Raw genomic sequence first — 15,435 nt, forward strand, 5'->3', positions numbered from 1 at the left:
CCCGTCCCCGCGCACGGGAAGACCCATCCTCAGGCAGCCAGCCGCCAAAGCGCCCCGGGCCGGGAGACACTGACGTCGCCGGCGCCGGCCCCTCCCCTGCCCTGCCCTCCCCTCCCACTGCCCCGCGAGCTCTCCTCTCCTCGCGCCCCAGAAGTTCAGGGGCCCCAGCTCGGCCTCCGCGCGCCGGCCGCCCGCACCCTCCGCCCCGAGGAGCCGCCGCCGCCCGCGGGAAGATGGCGAGGAGGAGCCGCCACCGCCTCCTGCTGCTGCTGCTGCGCTACCTTGTGGTCGCCCTGGGCTGTAAGTCGCTTGGGTACCTGGGCTCCCCGCCCGCTCCCGCTGGGGCCCGGCCCCCCAACCCTCCAGCCTCGGGCGCGGCGCCCGCGCGGGGCTGCGTCGGTCCCGGGGCGCGGGGTCCCCGGGGCGCACGGGACCTGGCTCCCCGCCCGCGGGGGCTCGGCGGTGCCGGGGGCGCGGGGGCCCCGGGGGATTCGGCTCGTCGTGGGCGGCGTCCGATTCTGTCTGTTCTGGTTACGAGACCGTGAAGGGTCCACACCACCAGGTTCTTTGTCGTCTGGCAAAGTTGGGTTAAGTTTTCGAAGGCGCAGGGACGTGACCGGAATGCAGAACTCACGAACTACTTGCGAGATGCTAAGATCCCAAGATGGCATCGCTGGGAGGCGGCGCGGGCCGCACGCGGTGCGGGAGGAGGGGGCGGTGTTCCCAGTCCCCGGGCTCCCGAGGGTCCCCCCGCGCCCCGACGCGCCGCGCACTTGTGGGGCTGTGGTGGGCGCAGGGGGCTCGTGGCTGCGGAGCCAGAAGTGCTCGTATCCCCTCCACCTGCACATCTCCGTGCGGCTCCCCTCTGGTCTGGGGGCTCCCGCCAGCTGCTGTGCCCTCCAGGGGACGCCCGAGGGGACGACTGTCAGGAAGGTGCCGGAGCCGAGTGACTGAGCTGCGGGTGAAACGAGGGGACGCGTCCCAGAGCCACTTTCAAGGGGTGGTTCCAGATGGGGTTTTCAAGGATTCTGGGCTCATAGAGCTAAAATCCTGAGAACGTTTCCTATTTTCTTTTCTTCTCCTTAACTTTTTAGGAAAATGGTGGAAATGACACCAAATCTTAAGCACCTAAGCAATGAAGTCTTTTTTCTTTCGTTTTTCCCTTGGGTCATTTTTCCTTTTTCTTCTTCTTCTTTTTTTTTTTGATAGAATAAGTTATTGTTGCTGTTCAAGTCTGGGTAATATAATAACACAGTAACCTGCCAGATGGGCGCCTAAAGCCCTAGTGCGACGGCTTGTCCTGCTCTGGCTGCCGCGGGAGCTTGCTCAGCCCAGGGCGCTGCGCTTCGTTCCTTAGTGAGATGGGAGGTGCGGGCTGGCGCCCTGAGGGCCACATGCTGACTTACATGTTACAGAAAAGCAGACCGGGAAGGCAAGCTTCACAATAAAACCAGCCTCCAGTTTTGCAGTATCAATTGGTGTCCTGCTGAACACGCAGAGAAACAAAACGCGCTCACGCTGAAAGGCAACAAAGAGTCAGGCTGCAGGAACTGTAACACCACCGCTGAGAAAGTTATGTGGTTGTTGACCATCCTGAAATGCACATTAAAGAAGACTGTGACTTCAGCGTCGAATTGTCACTGGTTAGACAAAAGGGTTTTACTGTGCTGTTTGTATTCAGTAATCAGAATAAAAACTATGCACCCCAAGTTTGACATTGTAGCCAAGAAGCAAGTGACACAGGCTTGGAGGGATGCGCAGGATAACCTCGGGGTCCTCAGGCTTTGGGTGAATCTAACGCTTTGGCTCTCCCAACCCTGACTCCTACAGGGAGTTAATGTGGGGTCTTTTCTGCCTTGTTCCGGGATGCCCAAAGGTCTAGCATTGCAAGAATGTGGTTTTTTTTTCTTTGCCTTTTTAAAATACACTTTTAAAATTTATAGCAATTTAGGTTTAAAGAAAAATTGCTAAGATAGTATAGAGAATTCCTATTATACATACCCACCTTCCTCTGTTATACATTTTACATTAGTATGACACATTTGCCACAATTAATGAACCAATATTAATATGTTGTTATTAACTAAAGCCCACACCTATATTTCCTATATTCTTACTTAATGCCTTTTTTTTGGTTCCAGAATTTTACCCAGGGTACCATGTTACATGTGATAATTGTGTCTCCTTAGGCTCCTCTTAACTGTGACAGTTTCTCATTTTGTAGAACATCCCTCAATTGGTATTTCTCTGTTGTTTTTCTTATAACTAGACTTGAGTTAATAGTTGTGATTTGTTGTTGGTTTTTTGGAGGAAGGTCACAGAGGTAAAGTGGCATTTTCATCACATCACCTGAAGGGTACATTCAGGATATGCCCCTGAAAAAATGTATATACACTTTGAATAATTACTAATTCCAATGGGTTAAATCTGAAAAGAAAGAAACATCAATTGAGCTATCAGAAAAAAGTGTGTATCCATTTTTTGGGGACACCCTATACTATGAACATGACTTACCATTGTTGTTGACCTTCATCACTTGGTTGAGGTAATATAGATCAGGTTTCTCCTCAGGTTACCCCTCTTTTTCCCTTTCAAAACTGTATTTTTTGAAAGGAAAGTCATTATGTGCAAATCACACTTTAAGGAAGGAGAGTTATGTTTCATATCCGTGAAGATGGAGCATCTCCATAAATTATTTGGAATTCTCCTTGGGAGATGTGCCTACCCATCCCCCATTCATTCATTCATTCATTCATTCATTTTTATATCAGTATGCACTCATGAACATTTATTTTATATTTTGGATTATAGTCCAATACTATTTTACGTATTTTAGTACTCAGATTATTTCAGCTTTGGCCAGTGGGAATGTTTTCAGTTGGTTTCTATTCCCTTTGACATATCTCCATCATTCAGCCCCCATGTGTTTTTAACATTTCTTTACTTTCTGGCATCACACAATGCTCCAGGCTGATCTTGTATATTTCATGCTCCACTGTTAGACTCAGCCATATCTCCAAAGAATCCCTGGTTCCTTTGGTTGGAGAATGGTATTAGAAACCAAAATCTGGGCAGTAAGTATGCTCATTGCCATTAGGGTGTGTTGTTGAAAAACAAGAATGTTCTTCAAGGCTGTTTCACTCTACAGTCCTCTTTGTGATCTATCCACTCAGGGTTCATGTCCAGACCCAAAAACAGTGTATTGAAATCTTATGTGTACAGCAGACACTTTTCTAAGGGCTTCCTTGTATATCTCTGTACTGTAGGAGCTCCAACCCCAGGAGTGCCACGCTGTTCTTTGCTAGTCTGAAAAAACCATGGGGTGGGGGGACCAGAGGGGAAAGACAAAGCCTTCATTACTTACACCTGGGGAAGACCTGATGGCGGCCAGTCAACTGGTCAGTTGGCAGGTCCGGTAGGTAGTTCGGGTGAGTTTCCACATTTGGCCAGGGTAGCTAATGGCTTATCTAGCAGAGGGGCGAGGGAGGGAGCCATGCTGGGAAAGGCCTGCGTGCAGACCAAGGACAAACAGAGAGCCTGGTGACGCTCGTTAGCCCTCAAGGACGTGGGAACCGCTTGGGCAGGAGCTGCTCTGCTCCTTGTGGCCTCTGGCCAGGTGGACACCTCTCCACCGACTGAGAGGGGAATTGGGCTGTATCTCCCCTTGACCCTACAGTCCCTTTTCAAGGTCTCGACAAACTCATGAGAATGAGCAATAGAACGTATCTTGAAACTTATAGGTAGAGGCCTCAAGGCTCAAGAACACTAAGTTACTTGTCTGAGCCCGCTTATTTAGTCTGGAAGGAGATGGAACTGGAGTTTAAAGATCTGAGAATTTTCCCAGAGAGAGCTGGATTTCTTATCTTTCTCTCTGAGTGCTTTACCCTTGTGCTGTCTTTATTCAAGAGGAGAATGGAGTAGATTTAGTGGAATTAGTGGCTTTCTTATGTTCTAATTACATACTCATCTTAACATTTATCCAGATATAACTGTACGCTCTTCTGTCCCAGTCCCAGCGTGTATGATACCATGCTTATTCCACTCTTCCTTTTATTTCTGTTTGTCTTCCTTTGTAGCCTGGAAGACTCTTTTTATTGTTGCTACTGTTATTTAAACGATGCTTTCAGTGTGTGCCTGTTGATATATGACATTTACTTGTGTGTTTAGTTGAATTATACTTTTATTTCTCACCAAAATGGAAGCTCCGTAAGGGAGAGAATTTCTCTATGTTTGCTCACCGCTGTTGGTCCAGCGCTGAGCAAAGTGCCTGGTTGGTAGTCGGTATAAATATATACCTGTTGGTTTGGCGGGAGGGGATGAAGTGGAGTGGGTGGAAGAAATTGGAGGAAGTTGGTGATTATATTCTAAACCATGAAGCCCTACGTAGGCGGGGTGTCAGTTTTCTCTAAGGTGACATTTAAGCTGATACCTTGAAAAAACAAAAGAAGTGAATGTTCAGTATCGGGGGGCAGGGGAGGAGATGGTTATGCACCCTGGGATCTTTCAAAGCCGAGGAGTTGACTGTGAGCAAGAGCAGTGTGCTGTCCTTGACTCTGATGGCTGGTAGCAGCGGGTCCTCAGGCATCTGGACTGGAACCCAAGCCAGTCGACTTTGCCTGAATCGTGTGTAATTTCTCATCAGCTGATAAGGACCGCGGGGTCTGGCGAGGGGTCTTCTGTAAGGTCTTCTGGATCTTCTGTAAAATCACAAGGTTCCTCCAAAGCAGCAACTAGGAAGGTTCTGCCCTCTGTAAACATTGTTGAAAGCAAAGCTTTATCACGAACGCTGAAGAGAACTGGTTCCATCCTCACGCGGTTTTATTATCTGATGAACGTGAAGGTCCAGGTGGGCTGGCTGGTAGATCCAACAGCCGTTTCCAGACTGTGACGGGAATGACATTTAAATAAAGTCAGGCCCTGGCCACGGTGGCTCGGCTGGTTTGAGCAGCATCCCTGAAAGGTCACCAGTCCAGTTCCTGGGCAGGGCACACACCCAGGTTTAGGGTTTGGTCTCGGGTCAGGGTGCCTGCAGGAGGCAAATGATCGCTGTTTCTCTCTCACGTCAATGTTTCTCTCTCTCTCCCCCTCTCCCTTTCTCCCCTTCTCTCTAAAATCATTTTTTTAAAAGGCAAAACAAAAACATCAGCATAAAGAGAACCAGGAGTTTCCTGTGGCTGAGAAGACTAATTACCCCTCCACGTGAGCGCTTCAATGAGAAGGGCCCATGTGAATTTACATACGCTTGCTCTACCCGTGGGTTCCTTCACTTTGGTTCCCTCCTGGGGCCTTTTGGGTGGAGAAGATGTTTCGGACTCTAGACTTGAGGAACAGCCTCTCTTGTTGGTCAGCAGGCCTGCCTTGTTCAAGTCAGACCAACAGAAAACATTCAAGGCCATTATTTAAAATATCAACTCCTTTCATCTCATAGCGATGTTGGGGCAGTAATGCTAAGCCAGTACTTCAGTGTCGTTCCTAAGTCCAGAGCCTTGCCTCTCTCTGCCTCTTCCTTATGTCATTGGCATTAAATTTTTATTTATTTAGTTGGTTATTATTTTTTAAATATGTCTTTATTGATTTCAGAGAGGAAGGGAGAGGAAGAGAGAGAGAGAGAAACATCAGTGATGAAGAGCCATCGATTGCCTGCCTCCTGCACGCCCCTGACTGGGGATCGAACCCACAACCCAGGCCTGTGCCCTGACCGGGAATCGAACCGCCATCTCCGGGTTTATGAATCGATGCTCAACCGCTGAGCCACGCCGGCCAGGCGGCATTACATTTTTATTTGTTTTGTTGGATTTTGTTTGAGTTTTCACAATGTCTCACAGGGACAGTGTGGGACAGATTTGTCTTTATATTTGTAAGGAGTAGAAAAGCCTGGTGGGTCTTTCTTTGTGTGAGGCCAGTGTCCTCGCTCACAACAGTCACCTGCTGTTTTTAATTTTAGCGTTGCTCACACTGTAAGAACTTGGTAACTCCTTTATTATGGACATAGCCAAAGACAAAAATAGGTCATTGTTAAATGCCTTTACTTACATGTTTAAAAATATGTATATGGCAAATTCAAACTACACAGAAAGGTTATAAAATGAAAAATACGGCTTCTTTCCAGCCCTCCGACTTCTACTCCACTCCTCACAAGTAACCCACTTAGGTTTCTTGCATATAGATCCAGAAAAATTGGGAGGAAAAGTATAGTTGCAGCGTATATGATATAGTTTCTTTAAAAATTAAAATCAAAATTTATTCTGCTTACCATTTGTCACCTTTCAACAAATCAAATCACGTTATATGTAGTATTCTTCACCTCCCTACAAATACTTACTTTTACTAGTAATGAAGCGGCAACTCAAGGCTAGCTCTCAGAAACGGGACTCCTGGTGACATCTTACAGAGAGGCCTTTAAAACCCTCCTGCAAAATACAGTAGGGGCTACCTGCTAGTTAAAACTTACCAAAAGTAAGTGATGAAACAGAGATAGAACAAAACAGAGGGAAATATGCCCCCAAACCAGTGCCCAAATCTGGAAAGGGGAAAATTCCAACCCAGACCCAATGAACAAGGCCAAAGAAGAGGGTAGGGACCAACGTCCAGGGAAGACAGAGACATCGGCACCCGCTCAGACTGACAGACAAGTGCAGGCTGGGGCTATTTTTAAAGGAGACCAAAGAAGAAGGAATGGCCACAAATAAAAAGGGAACATGTTGAACCACTGGGAAAGTGCTAAATTTGAAAAGAGAGAATGGTGCTAATGTCCTAAGAAATGCTCTAGAGACACTTTAAAATTGGAAAGGTTCTGATCAGAAGGAGAACTGACATGATGGCATAAACAATGACTCAAGTGTAAATAGACACGAATCTATTTAATCCAATACTTAGTGAGTTAATCTACTATTTAATAAGTAATGTAAAGATGCAGCAAGCCATATAAAAAATATGATGAAAACTCTACATAAGCCGATTGAACCCGTGGGGTTATGATACTTGGGTCCCATATAATGCTTTTGGTCCCAGAACCAGTCAGGTTCTTCTGTGCCCCGTGTGTGTGTGTGTGTGTGTGTGTGTGTGTGTGTGTGTAAGGGAGTGAACCTCTATGCCACTTTACCCCGATATGTTTCTCCTCTCTGACCTCCCTCTCCTCTGCAATGTTCCCCATGTGGCCAAACGCACTTCCTCTCTGAAGGTCTCACTCCAAAACCCCTTACCTCTGCTCAGAAGCCTTCCCATCTCATCCATTCTTCAGAGCCAGTGTCCCCTGCATATTGGACTCCCAATGCTCTTGGTATGTTCCTGGTTCTTTTATGGTACTTCTTACATGTGCATCTTTCTGCATTTGTGAGTTTGTTGAGGGCAGAGACAACACAGCTTTGTGTCTCTAGCACCTACTGTAGTGCCTGGCACCTAGAGATTCTTTAATCGTTAAATAGAAGTAAGTAACTGGGAGTGTAACGTTGGTTTATTTGTTTCATGGCTTCATAAAATTACATAACTTTTTAATCATAAAAACCCCAGGACCCATGTAAATTTAATAGTCCCTAGCGAATGCCTAATTGTCCTGTTCTTAGAACTCCCTCCTTCCTGATTAACCATGGCCAACGTAGAGTTACAAGGAAATTTGGAGAGTGGTCTAGCCTTTCAGAGCTCTGAGAAATTTTGCCGACTGCCTGATGCTTCCTTGAGTCAGTAAGCATCGATTAAAAACTCGGGTGAATCAAACAGCACCTCCGTGCAAGTTACCTGAGATATTACACAACATAGGATGCTAGAACATTGTAAAGGTGCTCTCTGGAGTAGGGAACTGCAGACTTACCCCACCCCTTTTGACACTCATTGATGTCACAGCAGTCTATGTCCTGCAGCAGGCAAAAGTTTATAGAGAGATGAGAGGACAGGGCCTGATAAAGTGATCTTTATTTTTAAGCCACAGATGGTTCTCCTGAGCATTCCTGTCCAGTCACCATAACATCTTCTTGTGGGATCTTGATTCCTGTTGATTAGCCTGAAAAAATTTCCCTGGATGCAGGTGACTCATCGTCTCGTTCCAAGGATACTATCTCCGAGTTGAGCACTAGACAAATGTCAAGAATTGGCACATCCTAAGGACCTTGGCTCTATTGGGCTACTCCCCCAGGAAAGCTTTCTGAAGGTACGGGATCTTCAAACATCGCTGCCAGGAGCACTGGTCTTCTAACTTTTTTGGCCCGTATCCTACTTCGTATACAAAGAGCATATGCTCCAACATAAGCTTCTGGTTATAAATTATATATACATGCATTTCTGTATCAATATAGTACATTAATTATAAAAACATACATGCAATAAATATCAAACAAATGAAATTCGCTTCTAATAAGATATTTCCTTAATTTGCATTGATAACTACTAAAATAGAAAAGAAAATTGATGTATTGAATTTATTTTAAAATTCCTCAAAACAAAAACAATAGATGAAATAAATGTGGCAGAATCTTTATAACTGTTGAATTCTGATAATAAATACAGAATATGGGGGTTTGTTCTGTTCTCTCTACTTTGGTGGATGTTTGAAACTTTTCATAATAAAACCTATTTAAACTTATAAAAAAACAGAGAAAAAGAGTAGAATATGATAAATATGGTATAGAAATTCTAATGTTTTCTTTCTTCACCCCTGTGAGTTTTCTTGTATACCTCACCTTGGCGTCTACTGGTTTAAAGAGAAAATAAATAGACCAAAGTGAGTCTACTTGAAATACTGAAATATCCATTTTCTTAAACTCTACACTTTAACCAGAGTAGTTAGTATTAGAAACTCAGATTTTGTTTGAACGGCCCACTTTTTAATCTATTCAGTCTATTTCACACTAGTAGAAAACTAAAATGCCTTAAAAACAAACACACAGCCTGTCATTAACTGGAACTCCAAGATACTGGGTTATATAGCAGAGTCCATTAGTAAATCCACTGCATAAAGGCTACATTTTTATTCACAAAGTAGTGTAGCCCTTTCTGTTCATTTCATTTGAAAGGGGCTTTAATATTTTATTTTTTAAAATGTAAAAGTAACCATTAAATGAGTGCATGTCATATCCATGGACTGATGGCAAGAAAAGGTAAATGTAAAAGAGAGTTGATTAAATTCCTGAAAATTAAAAAAATTTCCTCTTTAATGGAGACTGGTTCATTCAAGCTCTTTTGGTCAACCCTCTGGCTCTTGTAATCAATAAAAGAGAATTCTTGCAGGCTTCTTATAGGGTAAGGTTGTCTTCAGCATTGCACATATCAACTCAAGCACATTTCAGAATTACTCATACTTTTTAAAATATTCGTGTAATGTTCAAATCTGTCATTAATAACTTAATATCAGCTTTCCAATGAGGTTTTTTGTTTGTTTCAATATATCTTTATTGATTTCAGAGAGAGGAACGGAGAGGGAGAGAGAGACAGAAACATCAGTGGTGGGAGAGTTATCATTGATCGGCTGCCTCCTGCACGCCCCTGACTGGAGACCGAACCTGCAACCCGGGCATGTGCCTTGACCAGGAATAGAAACGTGAACTCCTGGATCCTCGATTGATGCTCAGCTGCTGGGCCACTCCCAGCCGGGCTCCAGTGAGTTTTTTATATGATTTAATTTCCCATAGTTGCTGTAACCCTGAAGATCCCTAAGCTGTTAGGATTCTCTAGAGAAGACTATGGTTGTCGGGAAAGAATGGAAGGAATAGAGGCAGTTCACTATCCATTGGGAGCAGCCTAGAGCCTGTGTCAGCACCTCATGCACAACACCAATGTGGTCACTTGTGTCAGAATCTGTTTCCCTGCTGGATAACACTTTCCCCAAATACGCAATGAATTTCTGAGCAAGAGAGTGTGATGTTACTGGAGAAAGGACTTTTACTTCTCCCATTCCATTAACTCTTAGTTTTCCAATGAAGAAAAATTGCACCACCACCCTTAATAGATTTCTATTTAGAATGCTAATTATTTTAACAAACAAGTTGGGTCTCTCTTGATGGTACCATTTCATACGTTCAACGATTTATCTGTCACAGTCAGATACCAAAATCTGCCAAGCGATGATGACACCGTCAAGACCAGCCTTTTTCATTATGTGGGCTAGAATATCCAGGGAAATGTATTTCTAACTGTTAGAAAATACAGAACATGATTTTGGAAGTGGGATATGGAAATACTTCCTTTATAGAGCCAAGTTATCTCACCAATGAGTGTGTTGAATATAAATGTTTCTTTTCAGAGGCCAACAGATTCTCATCTTTTACCTGAAACAATATCGGAGTTACATCTTCCCTGACAGGGTGACTTGAGCATGTTCACACTGACTGAGATGGTGGGCAGAATCACCTTCACTTTTAAAAAAATATGTTTTTATTGATTTGAGAGAGAGAGAGGAAGGGAGAGGGAGAAATAGAGAGAGAGAGAAACTTTGATAAGTGAGAACCGTCGATTGGCTGCCTCCTGCACGTCTCCTACTGTGATCAAGCCCGCAACTTGGGCGTGTGCCCTGACTGGGAATCGAACCAGCGACCTCTTGGTGCATGGGATGATCCTCAGTCCACTGAGCCACACTGGCCAGGGTTCACCTGCACTTTTTAAGTGGATTTGTTTCATAAACTATATTTCTAAGTATATTTATTTGATAGTAGAACTTTAGGATTGACTTCTACAGGAATTCTATTCCTTAACTCTCACGTTAACATCTCTGTGCAGTCCCTAGAACTATTTTCATTGTAATTTCATAAATGAGAAGCAGAGGCTTAGAATGTTTGTAGGGTACACAGAGGCAGGACTTGAAGAAGTTATAACTTCTGACTCCAAATCCTAGCTCAGTATGGGAGACAAAGATGCTTGAAAGGTGTAAGGAAAGGTAGAAGGCTGAGGAGATTTTAGGGCAAATGTGGGTGTTTTCTGGTGTTTGCTTCCGCAGTATGAAGAAGGCCGAAGGACAGGAGAGAAGGAGCCTCTGTCTTGTTATTGATGGATTTAGAATCAGCGTGCAGTGAGGATGACCTTTCTAGAATATTAAGAAAATAATTTGAATGTTTTGTTTAGATTGCGGATAACGTTCTAAGTATCTTCATGTGTTATTACAATGCTTTTTGACATTTAGTTTATTTGCATTGTGGTTGTCTCTTAACATATATAAATGCTTTCCACATTCACAACCCAAATTGAATTCAAAGTAATATTAACCTGAAGGGTAAGCCACAAGCCTGTAATAAATATTGCATGACTGGAGAATATTGTTTAAGTAAATGGAAAAAATATCTAAACCTAAGCACATCCAATATTGTGAGGGATTTATCATCAAATTTAGTCGCTTTAGCAGCCTTACAGATCATTTATAAGGGAAATAGAAAAAGTCCCCATAATTTTCTTGCCTTTTTTCTAAAAGTTAACATCAAAAGAAAAACATTAATTTGTCTTAAGTAAAAATAAAGATTGTTATATATCACGTATTTCCTAGATTTGGTATAGGTATTATTTTTTAAGTTGCTATGTGTTATCTGATAGAGGAACACAAGGATGTTTTATCTTTTAGCTGATTTCTTTGGTACCATTGTGTAATTTCTTTTGTTTTTTACTACTTCCCAACTTAAGTTTCCATGGAAATGGAATCAGTCAGAAAGTATTTGAGACTTCCTCAGAATGTTGAGTTAAGTATTCCCAATTAGGCTTCAGGCACTCATAGCTGACTTAATATGAGTCTCTGTATTATATCTTTGAAGGTGTAGAAAACTGGGTTATGACTTCACAATAGGTTTGCATTTTCAACGATTTTTGTTAAAGACTTGGATCAGAGAGCTTTAAAATTAGTTAAGTGTGATAGAACATGCTTGAACAAAATGAAGTATCTTTAGGCATACTATTCTGGACAGCTAAGGAGACACCAGTCATCACAGTTAAACTCATCAACATTGGTTAAATGTTTCTTAGCTGAAAAGTTATCCTTTGTAATACAGTGTATTGTGAGTAGGAAGAATTATATTGGGCTTCAGTTTAGAGCAGTGAGTAATTGAAAGTCAAGAGAGGTAAGACAGAAAATTACAGAATTGAAAAGCCTCCAAACTGGCCCGGCGGGAGTGGCTCAGCGGTGGAGCATCGACCTAGGGTCCAGGAGATCGGGGTTCAATTCCCGGTTGGGGCGTGTGCCCTGGTTGCCGGCTTGGTCCCCAGTCAGGGGCCTGCAGAGGAAGCAGCCGGTCAATGACTCTCATCATTGATGTTTCTGTCTCTCTCCCTTCCTCTCTCTGAAATCAATAAAGACATTAAAAAAGAAAAAGCCTCCAAACTATACAAAAAAAGGTCTCAAATAAATCCTGTGTCCCCTCCAGTACCTCTTACGTAGTTTTGTTGTGTTGACGTAAGAAACATTCAAGCCTGTAGAGAACTTTTATACATTTATTTGAGCCAAACTGATGACAACTGCAGTGAAGCAAAATCCCAGCGGACTGAGAAAATGCTCCCTGAGGTGGTATATAGGCAAGATAACATGAGGAATTCTGCTCTGGTGAGGTGGGAGATTGTGCCCTAAACCATCTCAAAGAGACGGTTACTCTGACATTTCAAGGCTATGTTGTCTTAGATGCAAAAAGACAACAGGCAGGCTCACTTAAGGAAAAGATTGACCTTTAGCCAAGAAGCTACAGGCCTAGGAGTGACGGCTCCTCCTCAGGCATTTTCATGTTCAGAGCCTCCTATGTGGACAGGCCAGCCATCCTGGCCTCTCCTCAACTTGTCAGGTTTAGCGTGTGGCCCCTCTCTTGTCCACAGTTGTGAGAACAAGTACCGCCAGTGGACTATAATGTAGATCATAGGTTTTACTCTTAAAAAAATTAGCATTATGCTCATGTTACATCAGCTAAGCAGAGAACACTCTCAGTTTATAAACAAAGCTTACAACTACCTGTTAGCTGAGCGTGTATTCAAGTAATTCAATAGGGACCTCCCGGCAGGCGGGCTGTCGCTGCCCCAGGGGTGCTGTGGAGTTCTGGTGGACGTATGACCAGTACTGATAAATATCTATGTGCCTGACAACATTGCAAGATAAAGAATTGCCCTGTGTCCTTCATCCGTCGTGGTTTTTCAAGTCCTACTGCATGTTCATGGAAGTGAAAACTTTATAACTATCGAAGCCTGTGACTTACACTATTTTACCTATAAACACAACCTTTTTTTTTGCACAGCCTTAATATGTATAACTAGATATGCAAGTTTCTATTCTAATGTCCACAGTAGCTCTGTTCTTTATTTTCCTGCACCATTCGGAATGGCTGCTGGTCTTTTTCTCTTAAATCTCTTTAACATTGTAAGTATAGACTAATATCCGACTTCATTGTATCTTCTAGTGTACTCTCATGTGTAAGCATTTATAAATTGAAATATATTTTAGTTCACTATAAATTGCATTCTTTTTATTTCTCTTTTATATTAAAGGAACATTATATTTAGTCAATGCAGCTGGCCTTGATGTCAGCTGTGGCATCACTTTTCTTTTGCAGGCAGGAGATGATGGTGCTCAGACCAGGTGGCAGCAATGGAAGTAGTGAGAAGTGGTCTGAGTCTGGGTGCGTTTCGAAGGTAAAGCTAGTAAGATTTGCTCATGACTTGGATATGAGCTATGGCAACTGGAATCATCTGGGGTGGGGGAAGGTGGAGCAGGTTTAGAAAGAAAGATGAGGTTTGGGCATAGTGTTTGAAATGTCTGTTAAACCTTCAGGTGGCAAGGTTGAGTAAGCATTTGGATGAGTCCAGGGTTCAGCAGAGACATCTAGACTGGAGATATATATTTTGGGAGTTGTTAGCCTCTGCTTAGTGCAATGAGTCTGGGTCACATCATTAAAGAAGGAAGTACTGTACAGATAGAGGAGATGACCCAGGATAAGATCCGTCCTGGGAAAGTGTGTTGTTCTGGACAGTAAGTGCAGAAGTTATCAAGGAGAAGGGTGTGGTGAATTGTCTCCAATGAAGGTAGCTAGGGAAGGCTTGTAAATCATGTTTTACAGATGACAAAACAGCCCAAAGGGGCCGTAACTGTCCCAGACACGCCATGGCAAAAACAGAGGAAGTGGGATTCAGACCCAGGCCTTCCTGCTCTGAGCAGCCACTCTAATGAAGAGGTCATGCTAATCACTTTCAAAAGGAAGACAGCAATGTTCCCCTAACTAGTCATTGTCTATCTTCAGTCCCTCCTAATACATGGCTTTTGTGGAATCACTTATGAAGCTAAATTTGATTAAAAGCCACGTGGGGTTAGAGGAGAAAGATGGGAAACAAGCACTTACAGAGCATCTACCGTATGCCAGGAACTAGGCCAAGCAATGACACACTTTATTTAATCTTCACAACCCATAGAAAGCATGGTTAGCTTCGTCTTACCCAAATGAAAACTAGGGTTTAGAAGGTTATGGCTGTAAAGCTTGCGCATGGCTGTGTGGTCAGTGATTCATAGCACTGGGTTTTAAACCTAGCCAGGTCATTTCTTCCCTATCAGTTATGACCCCCTGAGGACAAAGAATGAATCTGTTTCCATCTGTAATACTCAGGCCGCATCTATCATGGACTACCCTTTCCTCGCCCATCTGTACTTCCATGTTGCTTTTTGTTTGATTTCAGATATTTAGTAAAAAAGCAAAGGTGTTGAAAATGGTGGTGGTAGTACAGTACTAGTTAGCTCTTTATCCAGTGGGTGAGAAGTCAGTTCTCATACCACCGCATCCAAAACTGAAGCTCTAAGACCGACTGCATAATTTCAAATAACCTGGTTGATTCTGTCACAAATGTAGTCATCCTTGTGCAATACAGGATATCAAAACAACCATTTTGCCTGAATTATGTTATGACAGTTAGACTTTTGCATGCCATATTTGGACACAAATACTTTTGTCCATCTTTTTAATACTTGATCTGAGTAAGTTGCAAAAATTGTAGCCCTATTAGCTCATATTCATTTTCTGACCATTTCAGTAGGCAGCTCCAGTTTGAATGTACGTATGCAGATTGTCTTAGTCAGTTCTAGCTGCTATAACAAAACTACCATAGACCGGGTGGCTCAGACAACAAACATTCATTTCTCACATTTCTGGAAGCTGGAAGTCTGAGATTAAGGCCCTGGCAGACTCAGTGTCTGCTGAGTCTGGTTTCCTGGTTTGAGACTGCCAACTTCTCATTGTGTCCTAACATGGCTTAGAGGGCGAGAGAATTCTCTGGAGTCTTTTTTATAAGGGCACTGATTCCATTTAGAGCACTCAAGAAATCAGGGTAACTAATTCTGAGCAATCTTCCCTGACAGTTGTAAAATACAACCGTTAAGCAATGCCAAGCCATTGTTCCTACGGTCTGCACTTCAAAATTAATGGTTCGTGTTCCTTCGGCTTCCTGAAGGCTAATCAAAGGAAACATGAAGCAATAATAAGCTGGAGGATTGACCCTACTTTTCAG

At 43.3% G+C, this 15,435-nt stretch overlaps 1 protein-coding gene across 1 annotated transcript in view; it reads left to right on the plus strand.

Annotated features, from left to right (window-relative positions):
- The first annotated feature begins 201 nt into the window (after positions 1-201).
- The window catches only part of JAM2 (junctional adhesion molecule 2), a 42,508-nt gene continuing 27,274 nt past the window's right edge, over positions 202-15,435 (plus strand). Inside the window, exon 1 of the mRNA XM_087818379.1 lies at positions 202-300. Within this exon, the coding sequence (XP_087674505.1) occupies positions 234-300 (67 nt within the window). The 5' untranslated portion in view covers positions 202-233. The remainder of the gene's footprint in view (positions 301-15,435) is intronic.

This window comes from Miniopterus natalensis, chromosome 6 (genome assembly GCF_054644295.1).
Source record: "Miniopterus natalensis isolate mMinNat1 chromosome 6, mMinNat1.hap1, whole genome shotgun sequence".
Classification (NCBI taxonomy): Eukaryota; Metazoa; Chordata; class Mammalia; order Chiroptera; family Miniopteridae; genus Miniopterus; species Miniopterus natalensis.